This window comes from Corella eumyota, chromosome 4, assembly GCF_963082875.1.
Source record: "Corella eumyota chromosome 4, kaCorEumy4.1, whole genome shotgun sequence".
In the NCBI taxonomy this organism is placed as follows: Eukaryota; Metazoa; Chordata; class Ascidiacea; order Phlebobranchia; family Corellidae; genus Corella; species Corella eumyota.
This window is the reverse complement of record NC_137493.1, coordinates 10,402,903-10,427,513: the sequence shown is the minus strand read 5'-3', so window position 1 is coordinate 10,427,513 and position 24,611 is coordinate 10,402,903. Positions and strand designations below refer to the sequence as shown.

Sequence of the window (24,611 nt, the reverse complement as noted above, 5' to 3'; positions counted from 1 at the left end):
CAGTCATAAAGAAACAGAGTAGATAATGAAAGAAACAACAATTAAACAAGCCAAAAGAAAGCCAATTCACAGTGTTGTCAAACAACAAAATCAGAGTATCCAAAATACTTAAAACATAATAGTCTTTATTAATTTTACCACATTCACCCTAACTCAAGAAAACATGGTTAAGGTTACAGTAAAAGGTTAAGTAATAAAAACAAACAAAGAATAAACAGTTTAGAAACATGTAATGAGATTGTCTCTGATGATCAGGTGCTCAAATCTCCAAACCGATCAGGTGGTCTAGATTGTCAAGAAGATCTGCGTACTTCCACCAACTTCTCAGCTGGCTTAATGAGATCTATATTGGTAAGGTTGCTATCTTTGTCAATATTATTCTCATTCTTGACTGGAACTTGAGCAATATCAGTATTATTTGAACTGACAGATTTGTAAAACTTAACATTTTCCAAAGCAGGAGGAGGACAAGGGGCAAGATCCCCAATAAAAACCGTTGACTCGCGGCCATCAGGAAACTTAACATGGGCAAAACTGGTATTTACATCCAACAGCTCAACTTCTTCACACAATGGGTCATTTTTATTTCACAAACTTTCTCAAGAAAACACTGTTAGGCTGTACTGGCCAGCTAGGAAGAGATTTTCCAAGCATAGAGCGTCTATCAAACATGAAAAATTGTTCATTTGGTGTGCAGTTAGTAGATGTGCATAAAAGAGACCCAACAGAATGAAGAGCCTCTGGCAAGTCACCCACCCTTCATCTGGCAACCCCTTTTCCTTAAGTATAAGTTTAACTGTGCTCCAGATAGTTTGATTATATCTCTCACATTAAGAATTGCCAGTACAATGGTAAGGAGTTGTTTTGCTGGTACAAATTCCCCTGGAGCTTAAGTATTCTTTAATTTCTTTAGACAGAAATGCTGAGCCCCTATCACTGTGTATATAGTAAGGTAGGCCGAAAAGAGCAAAAAGAGTGGAAAGACAATTAATAACAGTTTTTGCAGACATATCTTTACAAGGAAAGGTAAATGAAAAACGGCTCCATTCATCTACAATAACAAGAATATAAGAATAGGAACCTCTAACAGGTCCTTTAAAATCTACACTTAATCTTTCCCAGGGACGTGTTTCTTTGACTAATTTTTCTTCACTCTTTTTGTAAAATCGCGGCTTGATTTCAGCACAGATTTAACAATTTTAACAAACTTGTCGAGTATTATCAATTGAGAAAGGATGGTTTCTTGACTTTATAAAATGATAGAGACGAGTTATTCCAGGATGACCTAGCTGAGCATGCAACTCTTGGATGTTTAATTCTGCTCCTAGATTTCCACAAATTCTAGATAAGGTATCAGGTACTCTTGGGGGGACCAGAAGCTTCGGCCTGCAAAAAACGCGGGGGTCGGTGACGAAATTGCCGCGTAAAATGTCAGCTTAAGACCATATTTTACCGATATTCAAAATAAAATTTCACAAATAGTATAATACATAAACAAATTTTAATAAGTTGTTACGATAAATATATATGTTAGTTTTTAGAATATTTTTTTTTTAAATTGTTGTCTTAAAAATGTCTTTTTAAAACGGATTAAAGACGGGCGCTCATGCCCTGCAAAATTTACTTACGGCCTGCATAATTTTTCATCTAACTGCGGGAAGTCCACGACGTAAAGCCCGCGTTTGATGTCAACGTAACACCGTATTTATCGAAATTCAAAATTTTACGACGAATCGCTCTCGGCCTGCGAAATTTTTCATAAAACTGCGTGGAGTCTGCAACGTAAAGCCCACGTATACCTTTAACGCAAGACCATATTTTACCAATATTCAAAATAAAATTTGACAAAAAGTAAAATAGTTAAAAAAGTTTTGACCTGTTGTTAAGATAAATATATATGTTAATTTTTGGAATATTTATTTTTTATAAATCTTGGGCTGTATATTAAATAAACTTGGATTTTTTTATATAGTAGATTGAGTACAAAAGCGTAAAAAAATGATGTTTATCTTTTAAATAGTTGTTTTAAAGCAATTTATTTTTTCCTAAAATTTTATGCTTATGTGTTTGTTATGGTTTTTTAATTTTTTAGAAAATGGGTTTTATTTCAGTAGGATTGAAAAATTATAATTAAACTTATTCGTAATTTCGTTTTAAATATTGATAATATAAGTTTAAAATCAATGTGATGTGTTCTAGCACGAAGTTTTTACCTCAAAAGCGTTCGTTTTTAATACGTTTTAAAATTACGTTTTCGAGAAAAAAAATTAAAAAAAATAAATATTCCAACAATTAACATATATATTTATCTTAACAACAGGTTAAAACTTTTTTAACTATTTTACTTTTTGTCAAATTCATTTTGAATATTGGTAAAATATGGTCTTGCGTTAAAGGTATACGTGGGCTTTACGTTGCAGACTCCCCACAGTTTAATGAAAAATTTCGCAGGCCGAGAGCGATTCGTCGTAAAATTTTGAAGGCCTAAAGCACTTGTCTTTAATCCGTTTTAAAATTAGTTTTTGAAACATAAATCTTAAAAAAAAATATTCTTAAAACTAACGTATGTCATTAACGTAACAGCCAATTAAAATGTTTTTATGTATTATACTTTTTGTCAAATTTTATTTTGAATTTCGATAAATACGGTGTTACGTTGACATCAAACGCGGGCTTTAAGTCGTGGACTTCCCGCAGTTAAATGAAAAATTATCCAGGCCGAAAGTAAATTTTGCTGGCCATAAGCGCCCATCTTTAATCCGTTTTAAAAAGACATTTTTAAGACAACAATTTAAAAAAAAATAAATATTCTAAAAACTAACATATATATTTATCGTAACAACTTATTAAATTTTTTTTATGTATTATACTTTTTGTGAAATTTTATTTTGAATATCGGTAAAATATGGTCTTAAGCTGACATTTTACGCGGCACATTCGTCACCGACCCCCGCGTATTTTTTGCAGGCCGAACCTTCTGGCCGAAGCTTCTCACGGCCGAAGCTTCTGGCAACCCTCTTGAAAGCATGTCAGGCACTATGTTTTCTTATCCTGGACGATGAATTATACGATAATTAAAGGCACCAAGTTCAGCTCTCCATAATTAAAGGTTAGCATTTATAATTTTACCTTTCTTTGTAGGATCAAACATAAAAGAAATTGCACGCTGATCTGTAATTAGCTGGAACTGATGACCATACAAATAGTGCAACCAACGCTGAACTGGTTCCATAATTGCTGCAGTTTCTTTTTCAACAATGGGGTAGCGTTTTTCACTGACAGAAAAAGTTCATGAAAGGAAGGGCACAGGGCGACCTTCTTGACATAGTGTTACAGCTATTGTATGGTCAGAAGCATCGCATTCTACGCAAAATGGTAAATCTTCTCGGATACAAGAAAGGCAAGCGGACAATAATTTCTTTCGGAATTGTTCAAAAGCCGAAACAGCTTTAATACAGAGAGAAAAATGACAACTGTTGGTCAAGGGACGTATCTTTTCGGAAAATCCTTTAATCCATTTGGCTTAGTTAGCAAACATTCCTATGACCCGCTGTAGTTCTAACTTTAATCAAGGAACAGGTAATTTAATTAAAGGTCGCAAGCGCTCAGAATCGGGCTTTATTACTCTGTTAGTGAGTGACATGGTAATTGTTAACTAAGTAGTTTAATTTCCTTTTTACCTATGATGAACTTTTCTTCATTGAAAGTTAAATTTTCAGTTTTTGCAGCAATATTGTATAATTAGTAAACTTAGGCTTTATTTAACTTAATACAGTCATAAAGAAACAGAGTAGATAATGAAAAACCACAATTAAACAAGCCTAAAGATAGCCGGGGACGCGGAATTTGAGGGAATGGAAAATGAAGGAACGGAAATTGAAGGAACGGAAAATGAAGGAACCGGAAAATGAAGGAATGGAAAATGAAGGAACCGGAAAATGAAGGAACGGAAATTTAAGGAAAGTGAAAAAAAGAGAAGCGGAATCTTAAAAAAATAAAACGCGGAAATTCCGTAGACTATTTATTTGTATTTAAGTCAATATTATTTTAGAAATTAACGGGCATTTTATAAAAGAGAGTTAGGGTATGCTGGGGTACTAAAAATTAATTCATTATCGCTTATCAGTTTTCGATTAAATGACAGTAATCCTAAATAAACAGTCAACGGTATTTCCGCGTTTTAGTATTTAAGATTCCGCCCTCTCCTTTTTTGCTTTCCTTCATTTTCCGGTTCCTTTATTTTCCGTTCCTTCATTTTCCGTTCCCAGAAAGCCAATTAACAGTGTTGTCAAACAACAAAATCAGAGTTTCCAACATACTTAAAACATAAGCGTCTTTATTAATTTTACCACAGTGACATCACAGATAATTTAAGACTTAAGTATATTTGCTAAATAAAATAGTTTATTTTTTTAGCATAAGTGTTTATTAAACAGTAAATAGAAAAGGGCAAAAAATGGGCTCGAAGCCAGCTAAATTGTTGGGAAATGAAATACAAGGAAAAATCGCACCCGGTAAGGCTAAATATTAACTTGGGTAAAAAGATATATATTTTAATTTTGACATGTTATTTTTACCAACCTTATTAGTTACCTATCTAGTTTACCAGCAAAACATTAAACCCATAGCCATACCTGTAAATATTAATAATTCTAATATAATTTATTTTATTTAAGTTCAAAACAAACGTGCTAGAAAACGTAATTACAAGTTAAAAAAGCGACAAAAAGATAAACAACATAGTGCACCATCCGAACTAAAATTTATACAAAGGTTTAAAAATTTTTAAACAACTTTAATGCTTGAAGTAAGTATTTTAATTTAAAATATATTAGTTGCCTAAAGAGATGGCTAAAATATGAGCCCATGGACCGACTTCTAAAAGAAAAGATAGTTCCATCAGTTCTTCAAACATTAGCTTATACAGAAAGTAAAACTGTATTAGAAAAAGAAAAGAAAAACGCAAACGTATATGTAATAACAGGTAGCTTAAAACTATGCTTAAGTAATGATTGATATATATATATATAATAATAATAATAACAAAGCTAAGTGGGCAATATATACCCAGTTCATTGACCTTCAAAAGAAAAAATGCTGTTTGTGGAGCGGAAGTAAATTATCACAACAAACAAAATGTAGCCTGTGCTGTGGCAATTAACTAAAACAATAGATGCTGTAAATTTTTAATTTTTTAATAACGCAGAAGGTACTTGTAAAATTAAACACGAAACTGAAATCGGCGACATTGAAATAGCCATACTGAGAAAAGGTGACATATTTGGTGTGACGTCATCGCTGCTAAAACCAGGGTACCAGGACTCTATAGTTTGTTGCAGGGGGTAAGTCAATTTAAAATTTTAATTATATCTGACAAAAAAAAAATTAAAATTAGGTCCAAGCTGATGAAGTTCAGCATCGATGTATTTGATGACGTCACAAAAAAAGAAATTAAGCCAGTCACGTGGTTACCCGAATTACGAAAATTCTGTTTAGATACCACGACTGAAATTGGAAAAAAAGATTACAAAAAAAACATTACCCGAGTTCTGGAAAATGTAAGTTTAAATTATATTAAAACAAATGTTTTAATATTTATATATCCAATTTTTTTTTTCTACCCAGAATCTATAAAAAATCAATAGAAAGGAATTAACTGTAATTTTAATAAAGTAAACGCAAATACAAAAACAAAAAGGGAAAATGCAAACTAAAAAACAGTTTAAAATGAATATAACACATTACCACAATCACTGCTATTGCTTATATTATAATAGTTCTATTTATATGGTTAGGGCGGGGCGCTAGAAACTGTTGGAAAGAAACAAATGGAACGGAAACAAATGGAAGGAAAAAAATGAAAAAGAAACAAATGGAAAGGAAAAAAATGGACAGAAAACAAATGGAAAAGAAACAAATGGAACGAAAAAACTGGAACGGAAAAAAATGGAACGGAAACAAATGAAAAGGAAACAAATGGAAAGGAAACAAATAGAACGGAAATTAATGGAACGGATTTTAATAAAGCGGATTTTTTTGAAGGATAATTTTTTGGCGGAAGAAAACGAAACGGGAACTGTTGGAAAGGATAAAACATAAGCAGAACGGAAGCTGTTAGAAAAGGATAGATGAAAAACTGTTGGAACGGAAACTGTTGAAAAGTATTAAACGAAAGCTGTTGGAAATGATGGAACAGAAACTATTGGAACGCATAGAACGAAAGCCATTGGGACGGAAACTGTTGGAAAGAATAGAACAAAATTATTGGGACGGTAACTGCTGAAAAGTATTAAACAGAAACTGTTGGAAATGATGGAACAAAAATTGTTGGAAATGATGGAACAGAAACTGTTGAAAAGGATACAACGAAAGCTATTGGGACGGAAACTGTAATCCTTTCCAACAGTTTCCGTCCCAATGGCTTTCGTTCTATCCTTTTCAACAGTTTCTGTTCCATCATTTCCAACAGTTTCCTTTTAATACTTTCCAACAGTTTTTGTTTTATCCTTTCCAACAGTTTCCGTCCCAATAGCTTTCGTTCTATTCTTTCTAACAGTTTCTGTTCCATCATTTCCAACAGTTTCTGTTTAATACTTTCCAACAGTTTCCGTCCCAAAAGCTTTTGTTCTATCCTTTTCAACAGTTTCCGTTCTATCCTTTTCAACAGCTTCCATTCTATTCTTTCCAACAGTTTCAGTGTTATTTGAAATTATTCCTACAGTTTCTTTTTTTTCAATTTGTTCCATTTGTTTTCGTTTTATATAAACTTATTCCAACAGTTTCCTTATCCAATATAAATCCGTTTTACATAAATCCGTTCCAACAATTTCTGCCCCATAAGTTTCCGTTCCATTTAATTCCGTTCCATTTTTTTCCTTTCCATTTGTTTCCGATCCATTTGTTTCCGATCCATTTGTTTCCGTTCCATTTATTTCCGTTTCATTTGTTTTTTTTTTCATTTAAATCTGTTCAAACAATTTCTTTCCAATAGATTCGGCGTTCCCGTTTGGGCAAGCAAAGATTATGTTAGTAGCGGTAATATAAATTTTTTATTCCATTACTTTAAACTAAAATTGTTTTTTTTAAATCCGTTTAAAAATCATGAGATCAACCAAAAACCTTAATTTAAATCTGTTCTAATTAATTCTTTTTATTATTTTCTACCGTCCCCAAAATAATCTATTGCAGACTTTAATTTTTTCAAATTGGAACAAGGAGAATCTAACCAATTTAGTTGACGAGTTGAAACCGGAATCAATTTGGTTATTACCCAAAGGAGCAACCTTGGTAGCAAAAAACGAAAAAATTTGTGGATTTTGGATTTTGTGTAAAGGCAGGTAAGACAGACTCTTTAATATGCAGAACAAATCTTAAGACATATTTTAGACTAAAGGCCTGTTCACACGGCGTACGCAACGTAATGCAAGATTGCGTAACCATTTAAAATCAACAGCGTGACACGTACGAAATTTTGCGAAAGTTACGTAAGATTTCGTAAAATTTTGTGGCTGGAGCAAAAGTTTTCGTAAGCGGTACACTTTCAATAAATATTTTTTATCAAAATTTAAAAAGAAATCCCTAGAACTTGCAAACTTACAAGACGCAATGCAACGTTACCCTGTCATGTGAACAAGCCTTGCCCCTTACCTAAAAACAATATAGTTGTACAAAATATAAGTAAATCACAGCAACTTAATTTTACCTATTTCTAAATATTTGTCACAGTTTAATGGTTAAAGATGAAAAAGACTTACTAGTATGCAACTTACAAGCAAACAAATACCCGTTTGTTATATGCGAAGCAGAAGCACTTGTGCATAAACCTTCAAGATTTACTTTGGAAGCAAACGAACCTTCATTTGTTTTGTTTTTAGATCCGGACTTTATACAACACATTGCTATTTTTTCGGTAATTAACAATCGATAGAATAAATAGAAAAACATAAAAAATGGGCCTGCTATAATAAGACGAATATTCCATACTAAACCTTGACGCAAATTTTCTATTACGCCACAAAGATGGTTTTACAAAGTCACCCAATGGATTTGTCCTTATTCACAGACTATTGATTTTAACGCAATATAAACTAAAAACCTTAAAAAACCTGCAGCATGACTGCAAAACTTTAAAGATACATTTGCACTGTACAGTCCCCTTAATCTTATTATGTTAAACATATAGTTGTTTTAAACTATATCAGATTTCCGATATTTTAAGTTTAATTCTCCCTTTTTAACTACAGAACGATCCGAAACATTTCAAAGATTTTAACAATCACGTAATGAAGAATGTAACCATGTACAATCACAAAAGCAAGGTGGAAAAGCAACAAAACATCACAATTTTACTCGAAGTAATTTAATTTTGAATTATTAAAAAATATCTACATTTTAATTAAATTTTAAATTAATTTTTGTTTACTCTACAGGTCCTCATTGTTGAACTACGGAAGGTACGAGTTTTATAATTCAAATTAAAAGGCCACACAAAAATTTTAGTTAAACGTTAGATAGCGTATATAAAAAAACTTACGCTGCATTTTTAAAAGCATGCGAAAACAGTTTAAACTACAATATAACATTTTAATTCAATTTCAAAACCATGTAGTTTGAAATATTCTCCACTCTAGCGCCATCTCGAATCCACGAAATATTGCTTCGAGGAACGTACAAGGGTGTGAAAGAGAACGAAATAATCGCAGACAACGTGAAAAATAAAGAATATGATTGGGTATGTTTGCTAGTTGGACAAGCAAAAATCCAAGATGGTTTTAAAGAAACTGTTGTGAATGCAGTAACATTACTGAAAGGTAAGCCGTAAAGACTCCGTCATAAGCTTAAAAAAAGCATATCCGATTTAACGCTAAAGCTGTGTTTACTTACCATCAGTTAAAATAGCAAATAGTCTGTGATAAGTTTAACAAATATATCTACACGAACCAAGCTTTAAAAATAGATTGAAAAAAGTCCAGCTTAACCTAAACATGCCTTAACAAATAGGAATTAAAAAAATGGTATATTTTACAGGCCCGTCAAGCAATAACAATAACGTTGTTGTTACGAGCATGAAAAATTGCGTAACTTTATCGGCTATGATTGACGTCATGGGTGGCGTCACTAGTAAATAAGGTTCAGAGAGATTCAATTTGGCCAATCATTTCTGCATATTGTTGCTGCAGCTCCTTCTCGCGGGCAACTTGGACATCGTATTCACGTTGCATTTCCTATTTTGAGAATATATCAAACTTACAATTTAAAACCTTTAAAAAAATCCCCTTTTTCCCTTTAAAAACCCCTTTATGTACCCCTGATGTGGAAAAGTTGACTTCAGGAGCAAAACATGAAGTAATATAAGTTACCAAAACCCAGTCTTAAGTTGACTTTAGCAGTTATTATACAATATAATTGCATGTTAATTAAACTGCTAATTGATTTTCACTTGGCATAAGTTTATATTGCTTAAAGCGCCCTATTTAAAAGCTTAACAGCTTGAAAGCGGTGAAGATATAGCTCAGGACCTCAGAACCCCACGTGGTGAATCCCACGCCGCCTATTTACTTACATCGAGTCGCTTTGGTATTGCGCCTTGCTCGGATCTCAGTAATTCTTGAAATGTATGAAGTTCAACTGACGAAGTGTCAACTTTTTCGTATATCTCATTTAATTGTTTCATCATGCTTCCATTTCTTACTTGATAGCCGTTTGTTAATACCTTAACACAACAAAATTGACGGTTTTTGCTATAGGGGTGTATATGGAAAATAACAATTCCTTCATATGTCAAAATATATTTTTTTAATTTTTAAAAATAACTCTATACCTTGAGTTTTTTCTCAAGTTTAGCTGCCTTTCGTGCTTCTTTGATCATAATATTTCGATTCGATTCAAGTTGTTTCTCTAATGATTCAATTCTGTCTTTCTTATTTGCTCTGTTAGCTCGCGTATAGCGATTTTCACTCGGAACATAAAGAACCTATACTCAAAACACTAATTCTAGTTGGTTCAAAATAAATATTTGTTATATAATATATGAAAAAGGCCAAAAAAACTTATACTTTTAAGAAGTAACTTATCAAAAAAAACAAAAAACAATTTGTTAACCTGACTATAACAATCTCTCCAGACTTTTGAGTAAACATCCATTGAAAAATTTCCGTGTCCCATTCCACTTTTTACAACACCCATCTCCTCCTGAAGTAGCTTTTCAGCATTTTGTAGCTCACTGGGAGTAATTTCAACATACTGATAAGTGTTTAAATATTGAACGTGGGTCGATGAATTAGCAGCTTCTTTTAAACAAAATACAAAAATTTTAATCTGGTATTCGTCATATTACTAAAACACTGGTGAAGGGATAAACATTTCCCTGAAATTAAAGGGTATTTTCCAGAGGAGAGATACGGTAAGAAAAGGTTTTAAGAAAGGTTTTAATGGTCAGTAAAATGGCATTTTTAGTCAACTCTCTATTCAGTAAAATGGTGTTTAGTGATAGAACAATAAAAATGGTTTATATAGGTTTGGCTTTTTATAATAAAAGCAGTAGAACAAAGTAGTATTATCTATGGGTCAGGTTGGCTTGACTTAATATTTGTATTAGGTTTTAATCCGTCATCATAATAAATTAAATATTTTAATATAAATTTAAAAAAGGCTTTAATTAAAAATTCAGGAATAAATATTAATTAATTCGTATTATTAATGTTAACTTGCTTTTTCCTTTTCCTGGAAGTTGATTATCAGATGGATTGTTTAAGGCATCATATCTATCAAAAAAACAAAGTTTGAAATTGTTTTTTTATTACCATTAAAATTTGGAAAAAAAAATAACATCATGTGACCCATTTTTAAGTTGGGTTAGGATAGAGGGGGAACAAATGCAGTCGGCCAGCTAGTTCATTGTGATCTATGATACCCCAATATGTTTAAATATTTATCCGGCCCACAATAGAACATTGTGTCACTGGCTTTAATAAACTTGTTTTTTGACGTGGTCTTTTAACTATATTGCATATATACACAAAAAGGAAATAGAAATCATTGCATTAATAAGAAAACTTGATGACAGACATTGTTATTGCATGTTAGTAATGTCACTTTTCGAATCTTATTAAGTTTGCATTGTGGCCGAACAAAACTAAAAGTTTGCTTAACCCTGGTTTGTAAAATAAAAGTAGTGTTACCTTAACATTGTGACCATCTCTCTCTTAATAATTTCCTCGGCAAACTGAAGTTCGTCAAGTTGAGTGGAAGAAGTTGAGCGAAGAGTGGACTCATTAATAAGACTAGGCCTGGGAAGATCGTTTCTCACAGCTGTATGTCGTCGTGACAACCTTTCCTCTTCTTCTGCATTTATGATAGCCTAAAAAGTAAAAAAAAAAAATTTAATTTACCCTTTTGGTTGAAGAAAAAAAATAACACTAAAACATCACCAAAAAATTAATAAAGTAAGAAAATAATAATTTCTTAAATAAATTATTTTATAATTAGATTATATAAACTGACTTGTTTGCGGAGTTCAACATCAGCTTGATCTTCCACATCCATTTTCTGTTGTTGCCCATTTTCACCAATTTCATTCTGCTCCTCATCTTCCGGAAGAACAATTTCAAAATCGTTCTTCGGGTTTGGAAGAGATGCAAGACTTGATCTTAAATTCAATTTTTCCTCCTAGTTTAGGAAAATTTTTGTTATTAATTAAAAATTTTCAGAGCTTAACTACTATTTAAAAATAGCACTACCTGTGTTTTTAAATAAACACGTAGCAATGGTAAGAATTGCAAGAATAAAAAATTTATTTAAATTCATGAAGTTTAGTGAAACATACATAATTTTATGTATATGCATGTCCAAATTATGGGCTACAGAATAAATAAAACTGTAACTTGTAGTGCGCAGGTATATTATTGCACAAAAATATTAGTTGGGAATTTCCGCAATATTAGATATTGACTAGAACAACTGAAAAAAGTATTTTTGTGTAGTTACTGGTTAACTATAACCTTTTCGACCCAATGATTTTTAATGTTTATTAGCTAATTAGTCTTTAAACATTAAATTGTGTTAACAATGTTATGCTACAGTTATCCAAAACCAAATAAAACCCAAAAACTAAATTGTTTTTCTTAAAACTAAAACTAAATTGTTTTTCTTTTAAATAACCTAATGTTACTAAAAGATTCTCACCTTTGGATTAAAAGGAGTCATGTCTTCCCGATTTATGTTAAGTTTATCTCTGATCGAAGTGTAACCTGGAGTGGAAGAGATATCTCGTGGGGTTATACCCGGGGTCATTATTGTCATTCCTTTGCCTGCTTCTGATGGAGTTCTAAAATATTTTTAAAAAATATCTCAATTTTAAAAAGTTTTTTTAACTAGTTGATTACTCGTTCTATAAGTTGCATTTTAATTGTTGTAAAAAAGTTAAAACTAACAACCAATATATGCCACATTGCCACAAATATTTACTTAATAGCAGATTATTTTTTATTTTTAAAAAATTTAAATTTGAATTCTATATGAATTAAAATAAAACTTTTTTATTTAATCGTTTTTGGTACTGATAAAAAATGTTTTGTTCAAGCTTATATATTACCGGAATGGCGTTGCAATAACCATGTTAGGTGTTTTAATATCAGGCCTCTGTGGTGTTATTCCTGTAAAATCTGTTTCAACTGGAGCATTTATTCCACCTTTGAGTGGAGTGTCCACGTTTGTCAAAGCCATTATATTCAATGCTTCCTTCATTACCATATCCTATCATATAAAATCCTACTTAGAATTCGATTTTAAAACATTTTAAAAGAATTTTAGTAAAAAGGAACTCATCTGCTTCTCCATATAATTTATTTCTGGTAAAAAATTTCTAACAAATCAAAACACCGCCACATTGCGCAGTGGTTAGAGCATTTGACTTTACTACATAAAAACTTAAGTTTAATTCCCACTGTTTCTATGCAGTAATGCTTTGATTTGCTATTAACTTCTGCTGAGTAAAAACCAATCAGCAGATTGATTATCAGGCAATCATAATCAATAATTTTCAAACTGCAAAAGTCTACTTGAGACTGGGTTGGAGTAACCTATATTACTCTATAAATCAGCCTCCCAACATAGAAGAATAAAAAAATACTCAATAAATGTGTAATGCCCATTTTTGTTTTCCATAAGCGAAAAAAAATAATATCTTACAGAATTAGGCATTGGAGTTCGAGCTGTTCGCATTTGATCAGGGTTGGGGGTGACACTGTAGTCAGACAACAATGTATCAGAAGCTATATCTCCACTTTCTTCTATGGCCAACTTTGCAGCTTGACCAACTTTAACAACCTCTTCCAACTCAATATCTGATATCTAAATAAATTATATTACAGTTTAAAATAACTGTTAAGAATAAATTTCTGGTTTAAAGTCTTCCAATAGCTTATTTTAATAAACAAATTAATAATAAAACTAATTTACTTATAAATTTTGTTTTTTTACAATGTGTATATTTTGTAAAAATTTCAAGTTAATATTTAAACTATTTATTTTTTTGTTATCATTTTTTTAATGAAAAGAGATGCAATTAGAAAATGTCTCAATGTTGGTAAAATGGGGTTTTCAAGCATTTTTATTCAAATGTTTATTCCGTGACTTGGTTTTTGGTAATATGATACTAGTTTAATTTTATATAAATTTAAGTTTACCTGTGGTGAGGGCAAAACCAGTTTAGATCTTTTTTTAACTGGTTCACTTGTCATAACTGGAAGAACTTTATCTTTTAATTTTTGTTTGTCTTTTCTTTTTTCACGTTCCTCTTTAAGCCTAAACAAACTCAAATTATTATAAAAATCAAAATACCAATAATTAATTTTTATATTAGAACTTCAATAAATCACTTTATTTTAAAAGATTTATTAAAAAAATAGCAAGGTCAAAAAAATTGTTCAAAATTGATTTATTAATAATGGTTTATGCCTGTGGTAATGGAAATATGACTGTATTTCATTAATACTCAAATGCAAAATATTGAAGTGCCTATAACAAATATTAAATATTAAAATCTGTAATAACAATAACTTTTTTAAGATATTATAATTTCCTGTGCTCATGTTGCCAAAAAGAAAAAAACTCTTTTGTCTACTGATGTTTGGTTTAAAGCAATCAGTAAAGCACCAGTGAGTTAAAAATTGTTTAAATAGATTTCAAACAACAAGAACTTGATTAATTGCAAGAGTAAAACATGTTTAGTGACCATGCCATAATATACTATAAAATCTTTGCATAAACATTATCACTTTTGGCATGTTTTAAATCATTAAATTGATTTTGTCATTTTTTCCCGTCGCATTGTTGTAATATTAATTGTATATATTTCGTATTTATTATTTACTTTTATCAATGCGCAAAAAACAAAATAAAAAATAAGAAAAATAAGAAAAAATAAAAAAAAATAAAAAACCTTGGTGGCTCTTTTTCTAAATGATCTTGTCTTAACTTGTTAAAGTTTCTGTCCGCAGGATCGAACATTTCTTTTGAAATATCATGAAAACCTAACGCAGGTTTTTTCTCAAACGGAATCTCAGCATTATAATCAATCCTTCCACGACGTTGGCGCTTCTTCCTTACAGCAATTCCTGCTGCTTTTAATTCTCTTCGTTTTTGTAAAGATGCCAGGCGTCTGTCAAAACAATTTATTTTATGTATATGATTATGAACAATTCTCTTTGATTTAATTAAGATTATTATCTTACCTAAACAAAAAAAAATTAAATAGCAAATATTTTACATTAATTTTCCTAATAAACAAAAAATTACAAATAAAAGAAAAATTATACAATGCAGCAAGTCAATGCAACTTTACAAAAATTAGTCATTAAAATGTTACTTTCCAATGCCAAGAATAGTTTTTAAAATAACAAAAACTTACCTTGCTTCCTCCAGTTGCTTTTCCCTTGCTTTCCTTTTTGCTTTTTTACCCTGAGTATTTGCTAATCTTGCTCTCGCTTCACTCAACATCTCATGTTCATCTTCATCCATGTCCACTGGATCCGGGCGAGCCGGTTTAGTCTCTGGAGCAGGATCAATTTCTCCAGGTTTCAACTTACGAGGATCATCTGCTCCCAAACCATCTTCATCTTCCTCGTTGTGAGCAGCTTTATCCCTGTTTAAAATTTCAGTTATTTAAATTTAGCAACAACAAATAAATACCGGCAGCACACAAAAAAGTTGCTTTAAATTTATAACAGTAGGTCACTACATATTGAGATTTAAATACATTTTCCAGGTATATTTTTTTACCTTTTTCATTGTTTACCTTAAAAACTGATGTCAAAATATTATTTAAAAAAATATTCACAAAATAGCATTTAGACTTCGTTTTAAACTAATTTAAAAAAAAAAGGTAATATATACAATAAAAAAAATAATTGCATGGCCAATACCGCCTGCAAAAAGTTAACATGAAACATAAAAGCTACTTACAAAAGATATTCATAATGTTCCAAGCATTGAGATGCAGTTCTTCCTACAATGGGAGCGATTGTCCTCCATTGAGTGGGCATTAGCTTAGCTAAATGAAGAAGTTTTTCCTCTTCATCTCTCGACCACTCTGTTTTCTTGATGCTCGGATCCAACCACTCATACCATCGTGCCTAAAAAATTAAATCTTTTTATAAATAGGTAAAATTACATGGTGTTGTTATTTTATACTTGTATGATGACTTATGGATTTGTCAAGTAACAACCTTACATAGCAAAAATGAATTGGAGAATTAATATTTTTCTAATAAATTCATTTAGCATTTAAACAATATCTCTCTCTTTCTCTCTCTGTATACTTATGTATGTCCAACTAACAGGCATTAAAAAAACACGTTTTAGTTAGGTGAGCAGATAAATTAAGATAGGCAAATAGTTTTTGCAAGTTGTGACTACAACAAATACAGCTCATGGAGAGGCAGTTAACTAATATAAATTAACAAATACAAACCTTGCATTGTTTAGCAGACTTTCTATGTAACAACGAAGCAATTCGAGACCACTGATTTAATCCATATTTCATCACAGCCGCTTTTAAAATCTCATCCTAATATAATACAATTTTGTATTATTTTAATTATAGTGTTATAATAGGAAAGTTGCACACTTTTTCACAACAGAAAAATTGAATATTTATCAAAATTAAAGTTTTTTTCAATTTAGGTTTTAAAAACACAATTTAAAAAAAATTAAAAATCTAACCTCTGTGTTTCTCCACACACCTCCCTTGATTGTAATTCTGGGCATTTTTTTTTTCACTTGCAAAAAATAGTAAGAAATTACAAATATCTGGGTATCATAATAAAATAATGTTATTGACCAATAATAAGCTTTTTATTGTAAATCATTGAACGTTTTAGTGACAATTATGTAAAAATTCTAATAATATAGTTTTTAAGCTTAGAATAAAACCAAATACAATACGAAGAAAAGCATACAATTTTTGTAAAAATCACTCTACAATATTTTAAAATAACACAGTAAATTTATTAATGTTTAAACTCAAGTATAAACAAACTGGCAAATATAACAAAAATATTTAATACTAAAGCATTTACAAGTCCATAAGAAATAACTACAATAAATTATAACAAATAACATAATTTGGAAAAATAGATTCTTCTGGGTGTAAATAAAAAATGCTAAATTTGCAAAAAAATTAGTATTTTAAATATGTTAAATTTGTTTTTATATTTATATATTGAGTTTCTAAATTAATTTAATATCATATAAATACACAAAAACACATTTTTAAACTATTTAAAACAAACAAGTAATTGCACAATCCCAAATTATAGCAAAATAAAGACCACATTTAGCTAATTTTTACTTTCTTATATATTGAGCCATTTTATGAATTTGTTCTACCATAACAGCAAACAATGCACTGACACTTTCATCGATTAAAACTTGAAAATTTCTAACAGCTTCTTCATCGCTTAATTCCAACATAAACTTCTCTTGAACTTTTCGAACAGTTTTGTCTGGTTCCAGGGCAATATCAGGAACACTTGCATCAGTCATTAAAGAAAACAAATTAAGAATTAAGTTTGATTGTCGCCGAAGATGAAGAAAAGCAGTGTAACAATGCTTTCGAAACTCTTGATAATGTGTGCTTGTAATTCCACCCATAGCCTCAACCATCTCTTTGCTTAACCTCATTGGCGGAGGTAAGGGTTTAGGGTCTCTTCCCAAAATGTACCCAAAATCAATGTGAAACAACGCCCCACTTTTGCGCAACAAAAGATTATCCAAGTGACGATCTCCAACACCTAACAAATACGTAACCACGCAATATCCAGCACAGCTTTTTATGTAAGTGTCCATTACATCCGGATCTATACCATACTGGTGAGAATCACTCGGCTGATGCTTTCTAAAAAAGTTTTGAATTGAACCTTCTGTGGCCAAAATTTCAGCAACAGATTGGGATTCAACGTGTTGAACAAAACCATGCTTTGAACTTGTAGCCAACACTTTGTATGGTGTTAACTTTAAGTCTAAATTTTCCTTCTGCAATAACTTATCCATTAGAGTTATAATTTGTAAAACCAATTGGTCTTGCCTCAAATCATCACCATGTTTAAAAATAGTTGTATAAGTTCCACCCGTTGTTGTTGTAAAGGTTAATTTAGCAGGCATAAGATTGCTTTTGTACAGGGTAGCTTTTTCACACAGAATTCCATTGACTTTAACTTCAGGATCAAGTGGCAACAAAAGAAAATCAAAATTTTTAAAGTTAAAAGCTTCTTTAGGGTCAGTAGAATCATCGCACATCAACATTGCTCTTAATTTTTCGATTTTCTTTTTTCGATTGCCACTGTCCCGATGCACAGCCTTCATCAAATCAACAAGTTTATCTAAAAATTTTTGTTGCCATGACAACTGAGACCTTCGAAGTTTGCATTGGCGGGTACCTTTTAACAATGCGGTGCTGAATCTCCGAAGAACAGTAATATACATGTCTGGAATCTTTTTATGTTCTTTGTCAGAAGTATTTTCTATTTGCTCACATTCAATTAACACATACCAGTAAAAAAAATTTGTTAGGACTGAGTTTTTGCAAGCACGTTCAATTAAAAATGTTGCAAGATCGAGATTGTTTGCCACTTGGTGGGTAGATTTTAGTAACGAGCTTTCCGAAGACAGTTTTAAAAAAGAAGGTTGAAGGTCATGTTGATGACCAGGTGAGGTGGGGTCATGGTCATGACTTTGTGAAGAAGATCGAGATTTCAAAGAATGCTGACTTTCTAAGCGCAACATCTTGTCATAACTCTCCTTAATATCATCAAAATTTTCATATTTAAGAGCCTGAACAAGTTGCAAGAGATAAAGTAACAGATTTTCATCAGTGGTCTGGCTTAGAATTTTGACAGCATATCTGCGAACAGTTGGATTTTGAAAACTTGGTGATAATAATTCCAAGGCATCGGCTACATCAATTGGGGCCCATTTTTCTAACAGTTGTAATGCAACTAAGCTCTCTTGTTCACGTTCCCATTTTACACAGCGTAAAAACTTGGTTAATGCCCGTTTGTGTTGCATTAAATAATAGCGAAACTTCCAAACAAGATCTTCTTCTTCTTCCGTTAGTTGTCTAGATATGGGATAGTTGATAATGCTTGTTAATTGATCACGAACCACCGCGTTGGGTTTTAAATCATGTTGACCAGTTCTTAAAGATCTCACCAGTTTATGATGTTTTTCCTCAACAAGGTTAGTGGCCACAAGTTCATGGTCTGGAATTACAACAAGTGATGGGTGAGTTCGAATTTGTACAGGCTCATTACCATCTTTTTCAAAATAAACAATTGTAAAATCAGTTTCTTTGTAAAAGACTCTCGGAAATTCAACCATGAGATACATGAAATTCTGCTTTCTCTTCTCCTGTTCATTTATGACTTCAATTTCTCGAAAAGTAAGTCGATCAAGCCAGTCAACTTTAGTCATGTGACCTTCCCTGTGTTTTTTCGCAAGTTTTGCAAGTCTGGTCATTTGTTGATTACCTTGCAAAGGTGGTTTATGAGGTGTTAATGTCGGAATGCTACCATCACCAGCTCGATCTGGCCAGATGCACAAATCATGTCTGCCTTTTTTAAAAGTTCCATATTTTCCAAACAAACAAACACAAGTACCACCAACAGGTATTTTTTTACCAGGGCCATGTGTATCCCATACTGTTATCACAGCTAAAGAAGAACGCGGCAAGTCACTGTATCGCATAGGCAATTTTATCCATTCATTCCAAGAGTGTAAACTTCTTCCAGGGGTAGCAACATGATGTTTGTAAGCTGTCTGCACAGGTAAACAGACAGGTCTTCCATCTTCAAATATTTGAACAGTTGTAAACATATGACTGCTTAACTGATCTTCTACTTTCCCTGAATTACAAAACTTTAAATCTGAATCATTTAAAAGTTTCTGAAAACTACGGTTTGGACGTTGCCCTTCCAAGCTACATATTTTAATCGAGACTTCAATATCCAAATCACAACTATATATGTAAGGAAATCGATCAGGAATAGGATTTCTTGCACTTTGTGTTCCACTTAAACTAGAGGCATTGTCAGCCATGATTAAAGTTGTTTTTACTTAAATTTTTTTAAATCGCTTTGCCGAATATTTAAATTACCACTCCATTCATTAGCTTTATAAAACAATTCCAAAACCTTGCTTTGTTTGGCATGTAATTTTTCTCGATAATTAATGTCCGATTCTATTTTTTTGTAGTAAAAATATACTCCAACTAGGCCCACAAGTTCAATTGCAAGTAAAAAATTTCGACACTTGCTTAAAGAAGCTTTCCAGTTAGACATTTGATTAATAAAAATTTAAAGAACTATATCTATAAATTAAACATATTATATTTTTAAAAATTACTTATTTTCTTAAAAAATAAAGTATACAATTAGAATATTTTCAATGCTAAATAGCAAAATCCTGATCCAGATACCACCACAGAATACATAAAATAATTGAAATTTTAAATAAAATAACCTAAAAATGTTTTTTTAATGTTTTATCACTAATTTACATGGCCAGACTTTCTGCAATGCATTATAACCTTATGAAAATAACAGTTTCTAAAACATCAAGATCATCTTTGGACAAGTTCTTATTCTTGTGCTTAAAAATACTTTTTTGAAAAAAAAATTTATTTAATTTAGCTTTAACGTTTAAAACTTTAATACATTTTATCATTTCTGGTTTAATTGTTACATTTATTTCTTTAAAAATGTTTTATTGCACTTATCTAAATTTTAACATATTAGCAGATTTACAACAATGAGCTATGACAGGTTACATATCTAAGCGGCAATACTATCGAGAAAGACCAATATCAAACTAAAATTAATAAAAATAATAAAATTTTATTTACCAGTTTACTGTATTTAATATGGGCCTGTTATTTTTTAGTAATACCATTTATGGTAATTTTTGTTATACAATTAAAATAAAATTTTATTTTTGAAAGTTGGTCTTCTTATTGATGCCACCCTTCTTACAGTCTGGAAAGTAAGGCAGTTTTCGACCTTTTTGTTTAATGAAATATCCGTTAAATATATATTCGAATTATGTATCTATTTAGTATATATATATTTAATTTAGTTAATAAAACTCGATTCATTAATCCGTTTGATCCGTTGATCTGTCAAATATATATTTTCAATAGGTGAACTAAGTGGAATTCACATAATTTATGTTTGTGTGTTTTACTTAAATATGCTACTACAAGGAGTCAGTATTGTGTGTGCGCAGATTTTTTTAAAACCGTTTAATTTAGGCGTGCAAAACGTTAATTTAAGGCGTGTATTTTTTTCCTTAAAAAAAATATCCTGCATGCACGCTCTTGTTCTTTTGCATACTGGCCCTTCTCTAATTCTCTTTACAACAACTAACAAACTAAAAAAAAACTTGCTTGCATAATCAACCAACACATCATGCTGTCAAACAGTCAAACGCATACGACCAAAAAATTGATGCAATTCAATGCATGCCACAGGTGTTACCATAAATGTCCCACGTATCTCATGCTAAAGTGCCCTTGAGCCAGTCTGGAAAGTAGGGCAGTTTTCGACAAGATCTCGTGCATGCAAGCGTAAAAAAAAACGTGACCGCATGTGCACGCGTATTAAATTTTTCGGTCTATACGTGATTTATTTGTGTGTTTTACCTAAATTTGGCCTAAAAATGCTACCACAACGCATCAGTATTGCATGTGCGCAATTTTTTTTAAAAAACCAGGCGTGCAAAACGTTAATTTCAGGCATGCATTTTTTTACTAAAAAAAATCTTGTGCGTGCACACTGCCCTACTTTCCAGACTGGCCCTTGAGTAAGGCGCTATAAACGGTATGAATTCCTGCTGAGCCAGCACTTAATCAGCAGCATAAGTGTTGGGCAATTTTTTTAAACTATTATATCTCAAACTGCCATAGGCAACTCGAGACTGGGTTGGAGTAAGTCGCGCATTCGACTTTCCCACATCGAGGTTAAAGATATATACAAAAAAATGATACCTTAAATTAGCACTTTTTTCACTTAAAAGCTTGCAATTTCATGAGATGTTTACATACTGAAATATTGTAAAATAAAAATCTATTGACTTAAATTAAAATTGGGAAAAACCAATTTACTCTTTGTGCTCCTTTGACTGTCACAAATGGGATCTGTATTATCGAACGCCGCCCATGCCCTGACCGAAAATGTGTAAACTTTTAAAGTAAAATTTTTGCCCCTAAAAGTTAAATTTTGGCCCTTAAAGTTAAAATTACGGCTTTTTCTAACACTACTAACTGACTTATATTAATTTTATAGACCCTTAAACTATTTCCGCGTAATACCGTGTTGTCGCAAATTTAATTTCGCACGCCAATGAGCTATCCCTGACGTATTAGTTAATACCTGGAGTTTTAGTTAACCCAATAAGACAATTTAAATTTTGTACGAAAGAAAAAGACTTCACCCGCAGCAATCACTCATCAGTTCATCAAATCCTGTTTATCGCCCCCCCCCCCCCTGGCGGAAAATGTGAACTGGTCACGATAAATTGCATGTGATAAAGTGACCAACCGAAATAAACCTACCTAAAGAAAGAACGTGGCAGAATGGCCTTTCAAAACGTATATCACATACAATGCACAAAAATAATAAACAACCACCAACTGGCGGGGGCCACATATATAGAGTAATTGAATATAAATGTTAAAAACTAGTTAATAATAGAAAAGAAAGAGGAAACTTGATAAATTAAAATATATTACATTGCTAGTTCAAAGAGAGATTGCATAATTAAGTTAAGTTTGTGACGCAAAGTGTTAGAGTAGCTGAATAGATAAATAGCCGAATAGCAATATGGGGTGCGGGTTCGTTTGGCACATGTGCTAAAAAATGTGCCAAGATGGAATGTGCCAATCTGAAAAAATATCACAAATTATGTGTCAATCTGCGAAATATGCTAGTAAATGTGCCAATCAATAGTAAAGGATTAAAAGTAATATTAACGTTTTAGATTGTCACTACAAACAGACCATTAATCCTGTTATGTCTGTCTGATAGTCAGTTAGTCATTAGTGCATTGCAGATATGTTGTATGTAGATTATATGGCATAGTATGATAGTATCTTGTCTCTTTGTAATAATTACATAAAAATTTTGCCCGAATTGCCATAAAATTGCAAGCTGGTTTTGTAAGTGCATTGCCTGGTTGCTTTTTAAATAAGCAACATGACAATTTTAAAAAAATGTGAGCAAAATGTGAGAATCTTAATTATGTGCCAATAAGTTGGAAGTCATTAGGAAAAAGATATGGTTTAAAATAATACTGTAAATTATGTGCCAATTTGCAAAACTAAACTAATTTTTAAAAATGTGCCAATAAGTTGTAGATTGTTAAAGATAATGAAATGTTTTAAGATAATGGTATAAATTATATGCCCATTTGCAAAATTAAGCTAATTTTTTAAAATGTGCCAATAAGTTGGGGATTGTTAAGGGTAATGATATGTTTTAAGATAATGGTACGAATTATGTGCCAATTTGCAAATCTGAGCTTATTCTCAAAAATGTGCCAATTTTCAAAATTGAGCTAGTTCTTAATTTTGTGCCAATTTGCAAAATTGAATTAGTTCTTAATTATGTGCCAATTTGCAAAATTAAACTGATTCTTAATTATGTGCCAATAAGTTGTGGATTGTTAAGGGTAATGATATGTTTTAAGATAATAGCATAAATTATGTGCCAATTTGCAAAATTGAGCTAGTTCTTAAAAATGTGCCAATTTGCAAAATTGAGCTGATTCTTAATTATGTGCCAACAAGTTGTGGATTGTTAAGGGTAATGATATGTTTTAAGATAATGGTATAAATTATGTGGCAATTTGCAAAATTAAGCTAATTCTTCAAAATGTGCCAATTTGCAAATCTGAGCTTATTCTTCAAAATATGTCAATTTCCAAAATTGAGCTAGTTCTTAATTATGTGCCAATATGTTGTAGATTGTTAAGGGTAATGATATGTTGTAAGATAATGGTATAAATTATGTGCCAATTTGCAAAATTGAGCTAATTTTTAAAAATGTGCCAATAAGTTGGGGATTGTTAAGGGTAATGATATGTTTTAAGATAATGGTACGAATTATGTGCCAATTTGCAAATCTGAGCTTATTCTCAAAAATGTGCCAATTTTCAAAATTGAGCTAGTTCTTAATTTTGTGCCAATATGTTGTAGATTGTTAAGGTTAATAATATGTTTTAAGATGATAGCATAAGTTATGTGTCAATTTGCAAAATTCAGCTAATTTTTCAAAATGTGCCAATTTGCAAAATTGAACTGATTCTTAAAAATGTGCCAATAAGTTGGGGATTGTTAAGGGTAATGATATGTTTTAAGATAATGGTACGAATTATGTGCCAATTTGCAAATCTGAGCTTATTCTCAAAAATGTGCCAATTTTCAAAATTGAGCTAGTTCTTAATTTTGTGCCAATATGTTGTAGATTGTTAAGGTTAATAATATGTTTTAAGATGATAGCATAAGTTATGTGTCAATTTGCAAAATTCAGCTAATTTTTCAAAATGTGCCAATTTGCAAAATTGAACTGATTCTTAATTATGTGCCAATAAGTTATGGATTGTTAAGGGTAATGATATGTTTTAAGATAATAGTATGAATTATGTGCCAATTTGCAAATCTGAGCTTGTTCTTAAAAATGTGCCAATTTGCAAAATTAAGCTGATTCTTAATTATGTGCCAACAAGTTGTAAAATGTTAAGGGTATTGATATGTTTTAAGATATTGGTATAAATTATGTGCCAATTTGCAAAATTAAGCTAATTCTTCAAAATGTGCCAATTTGCAAATCTGAGCTTATTCTTCAAAATGTGTCAATTTGCAAAATTGAGCTAGTTCTTAATTATGTGCCAATATGTTGTGGATTGTTAAGGGTAATGATATGTTCTAAGATAATGGTATAAATTATGTGCCAATTTGCAAAATTGAGCTAATTTTTCAAAATGTGCCAATAAGTTGTGGATTGTTAAGGGTAATGATATGTTTTAAGATAATAGTACAAATTATGTGCCAATTTGCAAAT

At 31.3% G+C, this 24,611-nt stretch overlaps 3 protein-coding genes and 1 pseudogene across 3 annotated transcripts; 1 reads left to right on the top strand and 3 right to left on the bottom strand.

Moving 5' to 3' along the window:
• Positions 1-293: 293 nt before the first annotated feature.
• LOC145750807 (uncharacterized) lies at positions 294-1,010 on the bottom strand (annotated as a pseudogene).
• A 3,446-nt stretch (positions 1,011-4,456) lies between these two features.
• Positions 4,457-9,128, top strand: LOC145750805 (uncharacterized). The gene is made up of 11 exons (XM_082566882.1): positions 4,457-4,514; positions 4,677-4,773; positions 4,836-4,984; positions 5,207-5,342; positions 5,396-5,558; positions 7,189-7,337; positions 7,726-7,909; positions 8,244-8,354; positions 8,430-8,453; positions 8,609-8,810; positions 9,028-9,128. The coding sequence occupies exons 1-11, from the start codon at positions 4,457-4,459 to the stop codon at positions 9,126-9,128; spliced, it is 1,374 nt and encodes a 457-aa protein (XP_082423008.1).
• LOC145751509 (cell division cycle 5-like protein) lies at positions 8,217-16,304 on the bottom strand. The gene is made up of 16 exons (XM_082567681.1): positions 16,222-16,304; positions 15,971-16,066; positions 15,463-15,632; positions 14,909-15,142; positions 14,441-14,659; positions 13,686-13,803; positions 13,189-13,350; positions 12,593-12,753; positions 12,184-12,325; positions 11,503-11,667; positions 11,181-11,359; positions 10,711-10,763; positions 10,102-10,289; positions 9,821-9,973; positions 9,563-9,712; positions 8,217-9,224 (listed from the first exon to the last, which is right to left on the bottom strand). The coding sequence occupies exons 1-16, from the start codon at positions 16,264-16,266 to the stop codon at positions 9,132-9,134; spliced, it is 2,328 nt and encodes a 775-aa protein (XP_082423807.1). The 5' UTR covers positions 16,267-16,304; the 3' UTR covers positions 8,217-9,131.
• Positions 16,305-16,605: 301 nt separating this feature from the next.
• LOC145749971 (phosphatidylinositol 3-kinase catalytic subunit type 3-like) lies at positions 16,606-19,853 on the bottom strand. The gene has a single exon (XM_082565872.1). The coding sequence runs from the start codon at positions 19,591-19,593 to the stop codon at positions 16,846-16,848; it is 2,748 nt and encodes a 915-aa protein (XP_082421998.1). The 5' UTR covers positions 19,594-19,853; the 3' UTR covers positions 16,606-16,845.
• Between the last annotated feature and the right edge of the window lie 4,758 nt (positions 19,854-24,611).

What these genes read in the sequence shown, in the direction of transcription:
- LOC145750805 (XM_082566882.1), top strand. Translation starts at nt 4,457, where the DNA reads ATGGGCTCGAAGCCAGCTAAATTGTTGGGAAATGAAATACAAGGAAAA. An exon ending in TCTATAGTTTGTTGCAGGGG is followed by an intron (nt 5,343 to 5,395) that starts GTAAGTCAATTT and finishes AATTAAAATTAG; the next exon opens with GTCCAAGCTGATGAAGTTCA. An exon ending in TGGATTTTGTGTAAAGGCAG is followed by an intron (nt 7,338 to 7,725) that starts GTAAGACAGACT and finishes TATTTGTCACAG; the next exon opens with TTTAATGGTTAAAGATGAAA.
- LOC145749971 (XM_082565872.1), bottom strand. Translation starts at nt 19,593, where the DNA reads ATGGCTGACAATGCCTCTAGTTTAAGTGGAACACAAAGTGCAAGAAAT.
- LOC145751509 (XM_082567681.1), bottom strand. Translation starts at nt 16,266, where the DNA reads ATGCCCAGAATTACAATCAAGGGAGGTGTGTGGAGAAACACAGAG. An exon ending in AAGCAACTGGAGGAAGCAAG is followed by an intron (nt 14,660 to 14,908) that starts GTAAGTTTTTGT and finishes TTGTTTTGACAG; the next exon opens with ACGCCTGGCATCTTTACAAA. An exon ending in TGGTTTTGCCCTCACCACAG is followed by an intron (nt 13,351 to 13,685) that starts GTAAACTTAAAT and finishes TAATTTATTTAG; the next exon opens with ATATCAGATATTGAGTTGGA.